This window comes from Ornithodoros turicata, chromosome 2, assembly GCF_037126465.1.
Source record: "Ornithodoros turicata isolate Travis chromosome 2, ASM3712646v1, whole genome shotgun sequence".
Lineage (NCBI taxonomy): Eukaryota > Metazoa > Arthropoda > Arachnida > Ixodida > Argasidae > Ornithodoros > Ornithodoros turicata.
Genome location: NC_088202.1, coordinates 35,940,700 through 35,956,407, shown reverse-complemented (window position 1 = coordinate 35,956,407; position 15,708 = coordinate 35,940,700). Strand labels below are relative to the sequence as shown.

Below are 15,708 nucleotides of genomic sequence, written 5' to 3'. Positions count from 1 at the left end.
CTCCATATTTCTGTAAAAAAAGTGAGGTTCGTTTGGCAATTTGCAAAGCTCGATTGAAAAAATAAATTTCTCGGAATTAAAAATTGTCCAACGCCTTCCTCAATGGTGGCAAAAGTTTCCAGAAGGTAGTTGCAGAAAGTCCCACAATCATCGGACGAGTACGTCACCAGTCTGAATTTTTTATCATTTTAGGTGAAACACCCTGTTTTTAGGTACTCAAAGAAAAATATTTATGCCCATCCCTCGTTTACAGAAGTTCTACAGCTACACACAACTGAGACTATTGCGTTTGGCATGCTTCGTTAGTTATCAGCCCTATCTTGTGCATGAGCGGAAACCAACTCGTATAACTCATCACAACCGGCACTACTGTCAAGAAGGTCAATTGACCTACTCACCTAATTTCCCACCCAGAACGCAAGTGAGAAAATGTAGAAACAAAAGACTGAACACTAACATTCTGAAAATAATGATGCTCACACGAAACTTTGTGGACAACTACAAGAGAACTCTCTGCCATCCCTCAATATATACATACCCTGCTTACATAGAGTGCCTGATATAAACAAGAGAAAGTGTTTACATACGTATTGAGTCAGGAACACATAAAGAAGGAAACATATGAGACGAGCTGTGTAGGGGTACACGACATAGTTATAGGAGCGTGAAACCACAACGATGTAGTGTCAGCTTTTGCTCCCCGTTTGGTTCTTGATGAATCGCGGAGAACGAAAGATCAGCAGCTGATCTCCCTTCGGACCATTTCACAAATCATTCGGCGATGCAAGTGCTGTATTGTCAGCATTACATGCTTATGCGTAGTACGATAACTTATCTGTCTGTCGGCGCTGACATACTTAGCTTGAAGGCTCCAAGGCCTCTTACTACAGGGTACTTACTCCAGACCTGTCGAGACTGCTGCACTTTTCATTTCATTTCATTTATTTCACCTTAAATGCCCTTGCGGGCTTTACATAATTGAGTGGAGTAAATTGACAAAATAATTTGAACATTTACAAACATGACGCAAACTATGTGTCGCAACCTGAGATAACGCGTGACCGGGGGGAAGAGCAATTATTGACAGATGTGTATTGACGTCTGTTTGAAAGGAAATCGCGAATCCGAGCAACGACAAGCGGGTTTATACGTAGGTGGACTAACTTGTAAAGTAATCGTTCATGAGGCACACGATCAAAGGCCTTGGAAAAGTCTATAAAAATGGCGTCATTTAGGTAGTTATGATCCATGTTGGAAAGTAGGTCATTTGAAAAGCTAGATAATTGGGTCTCACACGAGTAATTCTTGCGGAATCCGGTTGGAAAGGTGAAAGAAGGTTATTAGTTCCGAAGTTATGTTTGAAAATAGGACGTGTTCCATTATTTTCTAACAGACATTAGTAAGGCAAATGGGACGATGGTTCGTCAACTGGTTACGTTCTCCGGATTTAAAGACCGGGATGACGTTGCCGACCTTCCAGTCGCTTGGCACGGTTCCAGTTAGTAATGATTGGGAGAAAATGAGGGACAGGAAGCTTCTGCAGGGGTATTTAATGTTATTCAGTACTTTTGCGTTAATGTCATCAATACCTGCGGCAGAGGGTTTTAATCTGTCAGTGATGCTCACTATCCCATCAGCATTAATCACGACGTGTGGCATCATCTCATGAGTAAGAGGAGGCAGAGACGGCACAGAGGACATGTCCTCATGCGTAAATACAGAACTCATTAAATGCAAAAGCGCACTGGGAATCATCTAGCTGATTACCTCAAGCATCAGGTAGTGAAGAACTTGTGTGTTCACGTGGGGAAATAACTTTCCAGAATTTATTAGGGTTGGATGACAAACGAGATAAAAGATCCTGGGAGTGGAATTTTGTCTTTGACGTCTTCACTGCTCTCCTCTACTGACGTTCGCAGGAAGTGTATTTCAACCAGCCACAAGGCTGATTTGAGGCCTTAGCCATGCGGTAGAATCGCTTCTTCTTACTCCGCATAGAACTTAGACTTGTTGAACCACGGGAAATTTTTATCCGTACGGAAAGAGATTGTGGGAATATGCGTGTTGATGAGCTCCTTTAATTTGTTACTAAAAATCGACCAGCTTTGATCAACTGTGCGGGAAGAGAAATAGAACGAGTAATCATGAAAAAATTATATCAGTGAGTCACGCATGGCCATAAAATTGCCATTTTTGTAATCCCAAATCGTCTTACGCATTGGGGATTTCCTAGTTGGAGATACGGATAAATGAATGACAACATGATCACTGACGCCATCGAGATAGAGAATACCATCGGTATAATCTGGACCATTGGTTAATACAGGGTACAGTATATTTGAACACTGAGTAATTATCCTAGTAGGACGAGATAACACCTATGTGAGGTTAAATGTGAGGCAGAGATCTAGGAAGCGTCTGTGAACTAGTGTGCTACCACTCATAACAGAGAGGGATGACCATTGGATTTGGGGAACGTTGAAATCACCAAAAAGGTAGATATTAGATTAGGGAAAGTCTGAATTTATTTTGTTTAGATGGTTGACAAAGATCGTATTATCAGGTGGGCGATAACCAGGGATGGGCAGTATTTAAATACATTGTAATTAAAATACTATTTAAAATATAAATACATGTATTTATATTTTGTATTTAAATACAGACTCGAAAAATGTATTTACAATTATATTTAAATACAAATTTTCGGGTATTTCTTCTTGTAAATACTTTATAAATACTCCTAAATACAGTGTATACTGACTCGTATCTTAAAGTTCCGTTGCATTTGACCTTTCGGGAATAAGACTGAGTTTGGGGCGCAGTTATGCCGTGTTTGCACTAGAATGCGCATGCGACAAACCATTTTAGATGGCAAGTTTCTCACTTTGCGGACAACGGTCGCGACTACCCAATTACCCTGTTGTACAAAGCATCTTCGTCAAATTTAATACAAGCATTTGTACATAATATATTATAATATATAATATATAACATTCAATACAAGAATTTGTAAGCAATTTAATAAAAGCATCGGCACCTGTGGAGACGCTGTTCTCCTTTGCGAATCCGATTGTACGGCTGAACAGAAGATGCCTAAAAGATGCAGTCTTCGAGAAACTTCTAATATTAATTTCGCCATGGTAATCTAACAAATAAATGTTATTGTTCGTTGCAGATTTGTTATTACGATCATCGTTATTTCTGTAGTTCCAGATGACATTTTCCTTACAGTATTTATGGTTGTAGTTGCGGTATTTAAATACTGTATTTATATTTTGTATTTAAATACTCATATTGAAAAGTATTTATGAAGAGTATTTAAATACCCGTTTCAATAAAGTATTTTGTATTTATATTTAAATATTCAAAAAATGTATTTATGCCCATCCCTGGCGATAACAGACACCAAATATTATATTTCCAATATCTGAACTAATGCACACCCAGGCTGATTCCATCAAGGATGACACATCCAAACAACGTGAAGGAAAGATGCATGTATAGCGGTAAGCACTCCACCACCTGTCCTGTCACGGCGATCGCATCTGTAGACATTATAATTGTGACACCATGGCATTGCTTCAAGGTTGCTGATATCCGCACTTAACCAAGTTTCAGTGAGGATAATGGTAAGGGCACCAGTTGTCCGAAGTAAAGATTGTATGTCTTCGCGTTTGGGGAGCAAACTGAGAATGTTTGTGAACAGAATGGGCACGTGGAGGGCTGATACGGCACGCGCATGATAAGGCACATATTGCTATGTTTGTTTAATTGGGGGTTTACGTCGCGAGACAACTGAGGTCATGAGCGACGCCACAGCGGTCGGTCTGTGGATTGCTCTTGCCCACCTGAGGGTTCTTTAACGTGCGATGAAAGCTCACCACACGGCATCCCGTATTAGCGTCCCTCGCGGAAGACGGCGTGTCTAAGCAACTTGTACCCTGCCACCAAGTTGCTGGCGTCCTCGGCCGGGTGCGAACCCGCGATCTCGGGATCAGAAGGCGTACACGCTACCGGCTGAGCCACCGAGGCCGGTACATATTGCTATGAAGAACGAGATATCTGCTTGACACTGCAATCCGTGTTATCATATACATATTGTTTTCCCTCAATGAACAATTTATAGAAAGGAAGATTCAACTTCTTGTCTTGCTGCCTAGCGAAATCCAGAAGTTTTCTTCTCGCAACACGCACGGAGCGGGAAAAATCCTCACCAATGCTAAAGACTGTGCCTTTCAATTTAAGCCCACTTGACAAAATATATTCTTTCACTTTAAGATGCTTAAACTTGACATTATTAGTTGGCCTATAGGCCGACTTGGTATGTAACGTCCGATGCGATGAGCATGTTCAATGGACGCGGATTGGATTTCTACTCCTAGACTGCTGTTAAAGAAATCTATGACGATATCCTCGGATTGTTTCCAGGTCTCGCCATCAATGTCGGGTAAGCCATAGAACAAGAGGTTTGAGCGGTGCAACCAATTTTCAGAGTCATCACACCTTGAACGAAGGTCATGAATATCAGTTCGCAATTGGGATGTGGTACTTTCCACATGGGGGCTGCTCTTCTGTTCCTTGATAATAGAAAGGTCGGATTCAATCGATGTTACTCTAGTTGCTAATGTAGACAGCGCATTGTCCGTTGCCAACTTCTTTGCCTGAATTGATGAAATAGCCTCCATTATTGAGCTCAAAGCTAGTTCCATCCTTGCGACTAACATCAAGTGTCTGGGCTTGTTTGCCAGAAAGAGGACCGGGATTGGACTCAACGTCGCCAGCTATGAGCAACAAGCTACGAATGGCACATGTCAAGGTAAACAGCAACGCAAAACAATCAAGCGGCACAGATTGCAGGCGTGGGTGCGACAGCTCCAGGAGAAGCACGTCGTTTGATCTGTAACATTTGGCATCATACTGACCAACGACTAACCTGTATAATGACAAAAGGAGGCATGGTAAACGCCCGTTCAACGGAGCCACGGCCCCCACTGACGATCGCCGGATCAGGGACGTCTTTTAACGGTCGAGGAAACTGCGCTGTGGTCGATGACGTAGGAAGCAAGTAGATTGACTCAGGGCGCTGAAGATGAAGGTCAGAAGCACGGTTATCAGGTGTGTTGTGCGCACAGCTCTCGGCAGAGACAAGAACAGGGCTGACGAGTAGTGGCGCAAAGATCTGTATAATGACAAAAGGAGGCGGGTAAATGCCCGTTCAACGGAGCCACAGCACCCACTCTTGTACTGACCACCGCTTGTACTGATTTTTCAATCGCTTTATTTAATAAATTTGTGACACTGCTAACTTTGCAAATAGGAAGTTTGCAAAGACACAAAACTCACACAGAGAAGAAATCGGCCATGAGCACACTCACTATCTAGATGCACCAGCCCGGAGCTGCCAAAGGAACCTAATGTGATTGACTTCTTTAATTCAGATTCAGATACCGTCATCGACGAGACGACGACAACGTCCTGAACGCCCGCTCGCGCAGAGCTGCGACAACAGCGGCCATCACGCACAGGACCGCGACGGCGACCCCACCTTTCTATCGAAGGTACAAGCGTGCTCCGAGCGAAAGCTCTGAAGCAGTTTAATTTCGGTTTTGAAGGCCCTCTCCGGAGTAATATCGCTTTGGCGCGTTTTAAACAATTTTGTCATTTAGACATTTTAGTCATCTGACAACGTTAGCAGCCACAACGCCATGCATGGAAAAGTTGTGGAAGCACGGTTCCAGGAAAAAACTATGGCGGCAACGACAAGCATAGGGGCGACACAAGGGTCCGATTTTGTACACGACCTCAAGGAGTCGCGTGTTGGAAAATTGCCATCTTGTCCTGGCCCCACGTCACGGGAACCGTCATCTTGATATCATGTGACCTTGTTTATGTTCGGTCCTCACACTGGCCCACATTTCCTTGCGAGCATAAAATGATCAGATGAACGTATTTTCCGGGTGTAAGTTGCACGGTGTTACACTGTAAGTTGCAGAAATCACGGAAATAAATTAGTACGTGCATGCACGCACTAGTTTATTTCCGTGATTTCTGAGTGCGTCACATCGGCTGTGTGAGCCCTAGCACCAGCGTCGTTTTCACATTGTTGTAAATGGCCAGCAGTATGAGGCCATGTGCGCAAGCAGACCCGCTTAACTGCAAGCATATTGGACAGTAATTATGGAATAGATCAGACGATATATTAAAACGACACACATAAACGACAGCCGCTTTGTTTGCCGACGTAACGGTCGCTGGTAACGGATGCAGCCATCTTGATGGTCACATGTATGACGACGTTTGCGCTAACATCAGGCCAGGACATGTACAGAATGCATTGCATTCCGCCGGCACGCTATTATTTGTGGATAGGTATGTGGTAGGGCGCCCCTGTGACGGTTAGTGGTAAGTCAACTTTGTGGGCTTTTTGCATACATACGATGCAGTGTCTGGGTTAAATAAAATTATATCAGTGTTGAGAAACATGTGCAGATTGTTGCGGTGTAAATATTTGCCGGAAGGAACTGCTGTGTATATCAGGACAAGGACACACGTTGATGTCCACGTTTGCGTACAAAGCGTGTCGGCAGCACTAAGGTTCTGATTTTCTTATCGTAGATTACAGGAGCACCCCTTGCTAGTCGTTCTACAAGAAAGAAAGGAACACGATAAGTTTAATTCAGGAGCACAGGAGCTCAAGCTATCAAACGCAAATGTTTCCGATTTAGAAGATGGCAGCGATGAAGACGACGACATCGAAACCCCAAAGAGAAACCAAATCTCAGACTTCACTCCTCCGGATGTTTTCGACGAAGACACAATCGTCTACGGCACCGTGGCAGACGCCCCTGTTACCCATGAGCCACTAATCATTTCTAATATCAAGTGGAACAAGGAGCGGTATCATCCTGGAGCAGGGGCGGATCAAGGATGTTTCTGAGGGGCGTCCTGCCTTGGACAGCATGCTGTTACACTACAAAGGTCACTTGAAATTCTATGTAACGACAGAACCTGAGGGGTAGATACAGAACAAGGGGCAAACCCCTGGTTTGCCAATTCCGAACGAGCGCAGCTACCCAGAGCTGACCAGCCGCAAACACAGCGAAAGACGTGTCCTCTGGTGCTGTCGCATCGTTCCATGAGTATCCGTTTCTCTGCGTGCAGCCATAGAAGGCATCTTAATCTGTAATTCTGAATTTCAGACACGTCTAGTGTCATGTACTTGTTTCTTTAATGGCCTTTTTTTTCCTCCTTATATTTCACTGGCTTGCACTGTGGCATTGAGTAGTGCTTAGTCACCGTCCCAGGTGTATATCGCTCGCTGAGTGACCTCTGGTTTGCCAATCTCGAACGATGCGCAGCTACCCAGAGCTGACGAGCCGTAAACACGGCGAAACACGTGTTCTCTGCTGCTGTCGCATCGTTTTATGAGTATCTGTTTCACTACGTGCAGCCATAGAAGACATCTTAATATGTAATTTTGAAACAAACACATCTAGTGTCATCTACTTGTTTATTTAATGGCTTTTTTTTCCTGCATTGTATATATACACACACACATATATATATATATATATATATATAGGGTGGGGTAAAAGGATTATCAAACGGCCACGAAGTTTTACAGAAGTTCAAAAAAAGACGCGGAAACAGACTTTAGGGAAGTTACATACAGTAGTTTATTACATGGGGAGACGTTAAAAAGTAAAATGGGCAAGGGGTCGACGTTTCGACAGTGGCACTGTCTTCGTCAGGACAAATGATGCATAGCTGATTACACATTCCTTAAATAGGTTTGCTACATGACGTCATAATCGGTATGGGCACTCCACAGGCGTTTGTCAGTGAGTCAGATTCGGGAATATTCCAGAAGGTCAAGTCCGGGTGGTGATGTCATTCGCCGTAGGTCACTGTCTTTCAGACGCATACGTCGGGCAAAATTATCTAAATCGAGATGGAGTTGGTATTCTCCATCTCGATTTAGATAATTTTGCCCGACGTAATGGTCTGAAAGAGTATTTTCATGATAAGCCTGATACAACACCCAAACCTTTCAAGCCACCGTGTGAATTTACGCCAGAGCCCAATCGCGAAAAAGCTCTTGATATATATATAAAAGCAGTTCAAAAAGATATAATTACTTCATATAATCCCTCTTCCCGCAAAACCAAACCAAAATTGAGTCAAGCCGAGCAAAGTAGTCTGTCGCATCTTAAAAAATCGAAAAACCTAATAATCAAAAGGGCAGATAAAGGTGGAGCAATTGTCGTAATGAATATGCAGGATTATATCGATGAGGGACTGCGACAATTGGCTTGTGCCACGTTTTACAAAACTTTAGACACTGATCCCACGGAACAGATTGTTTCAGATATCACAAAACAACTAAAGGCATTAAAGGCCGCAAAGAAGATCGATTCGGCGGTATATGAATACCTTCTTCCCCGTAACTCAAAGCCAGGTAGATTCTACATGCTCCCAAAGATTCATAAACCGGGGAACCCCGGACGTCCAATCGTCTCCTGCAATGGGACAGCCACTGAAAAACCGTCTAGTTTCGTAGATCATCTTCTTAAGGACATACCCCCGCGACTACCATCGTACATCAAGGACACCAATCACTTCCTGCAAATACTATATCAATGTCAGCCACCCCCATCTAGTCTCCTAGTTACGTTAGATGTTTCTTCCCTGTATACTAATATTCCCCACGATAATGGCATAGCTGCAGCCGAGGCGGCTTTTTCGAAGTACTCTGATTCTTCTTGTGATCCATCTGTCGTGCCTACTCTACTAGAACTGATCCTAAAGAACAACAACTTTGAATTTAACGATGGCCACTATTTACAAGTCAACGGCACCGCAATGGGCACTAAAATGGCACCAAACTATGCAAATCTATTCATGGGTTCACTAGAAGAAGCATTCTTGAGCACGCGTGAGGACAAACCCACTTTATACAAGCGCTACCTTGATGACATATTTATGATCTGGCCACATTCGGAAGACAGCCTATTGGAATTTATACGCGATTTCAATGAGTTCCATAGTTCTATTAACTTCACTCACACCTACTCTGCCGTCACTGTTAGCTTTCTTGATGTTCAAATTAAGCTAACCAATGGAGTTTTAACGTCTGATCTGTTCCGTAAACCCACAGACTCTCAGCAGTACTTGTCATTCCATAGTTGTCATCCTCGCCACACTAAACTGGCCATTCCCTATAGTCAAGCCCTTCGGTATAGGAGAATCTGCTCGAATGACGACGATCTGGACAGAAATTTAGAAGAGCTGCAACAAACCTTTGTCGGTCGTCAGTATCCACCCGATCTAGTTCAAGATGCTCTCAACAGAGCTCGCAAGGCAAACCGTCGAAGCTTACTGGAGAAAAGACAAAACAAATCAGAAAGTAATGCCGTGAACTTAACTGTAACATTCGCCGGAAATATCCCAAACATTAACAACATACTTAGCCGCCACCACAGTATCCTTCTCCAGTCAGAACGCACGAAAAACATATTTCCTAATCCACCACGTGTCGCTTACAGACGTACACGTAACTTACAAGATAGCTTGGTCCGCTCTAAAGTAGGAGAACACACTAGCCATCCGGCGGGCTGTCATCCATGTAATGGCAGGAGATGCCAGATTTGCAAGTTAATGCAGACCGCACAAACGGTCAGAAGTACGAATTCCAACTTTACCGTCAAGATCAACGCAGACGTAGACTGTAACTCATGCAACGTTATCTATCTAATCCAATGCAACACATGCCGGGCCCAATACGTGGGTCAGACAAAAACTTCTTTCCGAATTAGATTCAACAATCACCGATCGGATGTTACCAAGAAACCTAATCTTCCAGTCTCACGCCATTTCAAACAACCAGAACATTCAATCAACGAAGCCTCAGTTTTTATCCTCGAGTCGAACTTTACCTCCGACCGCTCCCGGGAACAACGGGAATCTTACCTAATTTACAAATTCCGATCGGCCATTAACGAGGACCCTGGCATGCTGTCAACAATAAGAAGTCTAACAACCTAGATAAGACCCTGTTGCCTTTTCTCGTTTCAGCCAGATCAAAATCCCCACTGACCCACAAGGACGATGACCCCACTCCTGGACCTGACACGAAAACGCTCTGGAATTTCCCCAATTGGCAACCGCCAGGTGGCGGGAATTTTCCCCAACCGACCACGTCATTCTCAAGCCCCTTATCAGCCTCGTGGCCACATTTAGCTCTTTTGTCCCGAAGAAGGCGGAGCTTCCGCCGTAACGTAGACATCCTCCCTAACTTTTATGATTTGTAAGTTTTAATAACCCCCTTTTTTGTTACTTCCCCTACTTTCGTCTTCTGTCTCCCATTTATTTCAACTATATATATATATACTGGTAAGTGCGAAGCCAGTAACGTATTAAGTGAGAAAAAAAAGATAGCATAAGCTCTTTGGCTGCACGTTGAACATATGTTTATAAGTCCCAAACGTCGCCACACCAGCATTGGACAGCTGTTTCGGCCTTCATCAGCATTGCGTAGGTGGGCGACGTTTGAGCGAGTGGCGTAGGAAGGTCACGTGGAACGTGATGTCCTCCCGTCAGGGTGAGAAACTCACCTCTGAAAGCCCAGTGCGAAGCCAGTAACGTATTAAGGGGGAAAAAAAATAGCACCTTCCGACGCCACTCGCTCAAACCTCGCCCAGCTACGCATTGCTGATGAAGGCCCAAGAAGGCCGAAACAGCTGTCCAATGCTGGTGTGGCGACGTTTGGGACTTATAAACATATGTTCAACGTGCAGCCAAAGAGCTTATGCTATTTTTTTTTCACTTAATACGTTACTGGCTTCGCACTGGGCTTTCAGAGGTGAGTTTCTCACCCTGACGGGAGGACATCACGTTCCACGTGACCTTCCGACGCCACTCGCTCAAACGTCACCCACCTACGCATTGCTGATGAAGGCCCAGGCCCAATAAGGCCGAAACAGCTGTCCAATGCTGGTGTGGCGACGTTTGGGACTTATAAACATAGGTTCAACGTGCAGCCAAAGAGCTTATGCTATTTTTTTTCTCACTTTTATATATATATATGAGGGGGGAAAAGCCATTAAAAAAATAAATAAATGATGCTAGACGTGTTTGAAATTCAAACTTACAGATTAAAATGGCTTCTATGGCTGCACGTAGAGAAACAGATACTCATTGAACGATGCGACAGCAGCAGAGGACACGTGTTTCGCCGTGTTTGCGGCTCGTCGGACCTGGGTAGCTGCGCATCGTTCGGGATTGGCAAACCAGGGGTCACTCAGCGAGCGATATACACCTGGGAGGGTGACTGAGCACTCCTCAATGCCGCAGTGCAAGCCAGTGAAATATAAAGAGTCTAGCATCATTTATTTATTTTTTTAATGACTTTTCCCCCCTCTTTATATTTCACTGGCTTGCACTGCGGCATTGAGGAGTGCTCAGTCACCCTCCCAGGTGTATATCGCTCGCTGAGTGACCCCTGGTTTGCAAATCCCGAACGATGCGCAGCTACCCAGGGCCGACGAGCCGCAAACACGGCGAAACACGTGTCCTCTGGTGCTGTCACATCGTTCAGTGAGTATCTATATATATACCTACATATACAGATTAGGCGAAACATAATATAACATATTCAGGAAGAGGAACGTAACAAGAAGATTTTCACACTGATACATACAGTAGAGACTTAGAGATATACAGTACATAGTACTAAAAAGGGGGGGGGGGACCTGTACAACTTCATGTGTTACTGAGTGAACGCAAGAGGAGAGTTTTAAAAACGTTTCAATGGGAGGTAAAGATATCAACAGAGGGGTGAATTGCGTTTGTCATTTGTTGAATGCGTATGATCAGATTTGCAGGCATGTGGTGGTATAAGTACAATATATTCGTGTGTCGAGTTACATTGACAGGTACGGCGATATGAAGCTGATGTAATAAAGATTTTGTATCGAGAAAACTATGTAAGATCTTATAACATAGCATAATATCATAAAAACGTCGTCGCGTTGAGAGTGGTTGGAGGTTAAGAAATGCCATTATCTCTCTGTACACATACATTCTAAAGTGAGGGCTTTTTCTTACAAATACGCTATGTACAATGTGTAGAAATTTCTTGGGGACAGATTCGATCCGTGACGAGTCGGTGCAGGAAAGAGAGTTCCACACTGGAGACGCGTATTCCAGTCGCGGTAAAATTAAGGAACGATACAGGTGAAGAAATACAGGGTGTGTGGAAAAGATTTTGCATGTATATGTGAGCAAGCCAAGAATTTTGTGAGCTGAAGAGCGTACGTAAGAGCAGGGTGTCGAACCGAAAGGTTTTTCGTTTCGGTTTTCCTTCCGGTTCTATCATAAACGGTCCGGTACCGGTTCTGCTCCGGAGCACAAAAATTACGGTTCATACCAGTTTTAACCGGTTCCGCTTCTGGTGGGCATATGCATTCCCAGAAAAAAAATCAATGTTGCAAAATGTAAACCCGTTTATTCCGCATCCATAGTATTTATAGGCAGCTGAGAAATTGGTAGCTCCTGGTTCCTATAGGTGACTGTCTGTTCAAATAGGCTTTTCCTTTCTTGAAGCGCATCATACAGACGGATTTGTTTGTTGTGATGTCATACGTAAAGTACTTTCTTGCTGGATTGGTGCGATCGCGTCCCATCCGAATGTCTGTGGCTGCTTACTAGTCAGCACATACCAACGCACGAGTACGACGCAAATCGACGAACACCTTCACTCACAAACACGCACGACGGCTCCGTCTTCTTTTCTTCGTGTCCTATCTCTGTCCTGTCCACAAAACAGGCGCCCCTTCGCATGCGCTTGCCTTAGCGGATACGACGTTGGCAGCGCACCTCGGGGTAAATGTGCTCAACTTCGCTGCTCTCAAACAAGGGACGCTTTGCGCGACATTACGCAGCCCCCTTGGGTCGCTGTGTCGTTGAGTGTGGAGTGTTTGGGCGGATGAAAATAAAACGAACACTACGGCACATTGGTAGAGAGTCACAACCGGTCACATGTACCTCTAAGTCTAAGTGCGCGAATAATGGAACGTTATAAAGGGAGCCTAAGGGTCATAGTATATCGATATACATTCCACCGTAACCGTAACCCTCGTAAAGCATCCATGACATGACTTCAGAACACGCGACGTCAGTTTCATTCGCCTATTCGTAGCTCACAGCGGCGAAGTTTTTCTTGGACCGAAAACCGTTAAATAAATTCCCTGCAATTTCCCTCTAGAGCGAAAAAAAAACGTATACGGTTTCGATTCCGTTCCGGTTCGCACCAAAATAGCGATTTTTTCCGGTTATCGGTTCTGGTTTTCGGTTCGCTCCGACACCCTGCGTAAGAGACATGATCATGAAAACGCAACTGGGAGTCGAAAACGACCCCCAAATCCTTCAGTACATCGACACACGTGATGGCATCGGAACACATGTATGTATTGCATATTATGCTAGTTTTTCTTGAGTAAGTCACATGTTTCGTCTTCAATGGATTAATAGTCATCCCATTTTTAGAGCACCATTCAACCACAGAGGAAACGTCAGTTTGTAGCTTATGAACGTCATTTGGGTCGTGGATAACTTTAAATATCTTCACGTCATCGGCGTACTGAAGAACATGAGAATGACGAATATGCCCAGCTAAGTCATTAATAAAGACATTGAAAAGGAGCGGCCCAAAAATTGAGCCTTGAGAAACATCTGAAGGGGGAAAGTAAGGAGAAGAAAAGGCACCGTGCACCTTTACGACACAGCATCTGTTACTCAGAAACGAAAGGAAGAAAGCAATGAGAGCGTTTCTGAGACCAGTCATATGAAGTTTGTGAAGTAAAATAGTATGGTCCATCATGTCAAACGCTTTTGAAATGTCGAAATAAATTGAATCTACTTGTCCTCGTGCTGAGACACAAGGAGCCACAACGGACATAAACGATACAAGATTGGTGACAGTGGATCTGCCTGGCATAAAGCCATGTTGTTGCTCACATATCTGCGACTTGAGAAAAGAAAACGTTCGATCATAGATTACCTGCTCAAACACCTTAGAAAACGCGCATAGTAGACTGACAGGACGATAGTTTGACACATTTAAAGGATCGCCGGACTTGTGGACTGGTACGACAACCGAAGTTTCCCAGCAGGTGGGGAACACAGAGTCACGTAGAGACAGGTTGAATACATGAAGGAGGACGGGTGCAAGGAGGTCACCGTAGCCTTTAACGAATACTGCAGGAATTTTGTCGACCCCTGGGGTCAAAGTGGGTTTTAGCTTCCGAATAGCTGCGATGATCTCCTCGTGAGACACTGCTATACAAGGAAGGTGATAAGATGCGTTTGACACGGAGCTCGAATTGGCAATTGGCTGTGCATTACCGCGTTTATATATTGAAGAAAAGTGTGTAGCGAAGAGCTGAGACATCGAGGTTGGGTTAGAAGATACCCCAACGTTAGTGTTCAAAGCGCATAGATTGTTTTCGTTTTTAGAAAGACGCACGTGTTTCCAAAATTGTTTAGGATTACCCTTGAGATCCATTTCCGATTAGCATAGTCACGTGATTGTACCTGCTTAAAGAGTGTCCGGTAGTGAGCAAATAGTATGTAGTGTGTTATAGAGTTATGCTTTTTGAATTGCCGGTGGTGGAATTTTACTTCTTTAGGTAATACCTGGTCTCCTTCGAGAACCAAGTAGGGTATCTATGAACTTTATGCACGTTCCGAGTGGGGACAAAGGAACGTATACCTGAATGAACAATATCCGTAAATAAAACAGCAGCACTGTTCGCATAAGTGTCATTGAATACGGGTTCAAAATTAGCAGCTGCGAGATGATGATATAGACCAACGTAATCACCTCGACGAAGGTCGAAAGTATCGTATTCTACATGATGATTACGGAAAGAAGTAGGCACGGACACTGCAAAAGGGGGGTGATATTTGTCTGGCGGAATCAACGGGGAAGCAGGCCTAACAGACGTAAAGTTGGCCGAGCGGATGAAACAAAGATCAAGGAATTGTCCCCTATGGTTTGGGACAGTGTTATCTTGGGAGAGCGACATGAAATCGGCAAAGTCACGAAGACAGCTTACACCGTTTAAACCGGAAGACGGTTCAGGGACGGCAGGGAAAAGTTGTTGAGCTTCGAAATGAGGTAGATTGAAATCAAATAATAATAATAATGATAAAAATTAATTTTAATTGTAATTTTTTCTATTGCAATATATTGACTATACACATAATACAGGCCCGCCTAAACCGATAGGCTTGTGGGCAGAGCCCCGCGGTCAAGTGGCAAAACACTATGCGACTAGCTGGACAAAACAAACAAATACACTGAAAACACTGAAAAAGCACAGACTGAAATAGTTCCAATCAGCAACGCAGTAACGGTCTAGATATTATTAGATTGGTTCATAACATCCCTATACTTCAAAGAATGTAGTGCTTGTTTAACATCACTGATAGTATTAAAGTTTAAAGCATCCTGAGGTAACAAGTTGAATATGGTCGGAACATAATAACGACGATAACACTTTCCGTAATTTGTATAGATTCTGGGAACATAATATAAATCTGAAGATCTAGTGGCGTAGCAACTTGAGCGATAATTCCTAAATTCCTGTGACCAATAATGCCTCAGTATAACAGTTCTGGTGAAAAGGTCCTTCAAATGTGACATGC

The 15,708-nt window shown here is 43.8% G+C and overlaps 1 protein-coding gene across 6 annotated transcripts in view; it reads right to left on the bottom strand.

The window, feature by feature from the left end:
• LOC135385288 (chymotrypsinogen B-like) overlaps nucleotides 1-4,995 on the bottom strand; it is a 48,013-nt gene extending 43,018 nt beyond the window's left edge. The window contains exon 1 of one of the 6 annotated variants that reach the window (XM_064614512.1): nucleotides 4,934-4,995. Coding sequence is in view for 2 of the 6 variants with exons in the window: in XM_064614513.1 (XP_064470583.1) it covers nucleotides 399-459 (61 nt within the window). In the remaining 4 variants the exon portion in view is untranslated. Of the gene's footprint in view, nucleotides 1-398; nucleotides 517-587; nucleotides 674-4,933 lie in introns of those variants that run through there. The other 5 variants (XM_064614511.1, XM_064614513.1, XM_064614507.1 and 2 more) reach the window with 5 other exon arrangements.
• Between the last annotated feature and the right edge of the window lie 10,713 nt (nucleotides 4,996-15,708).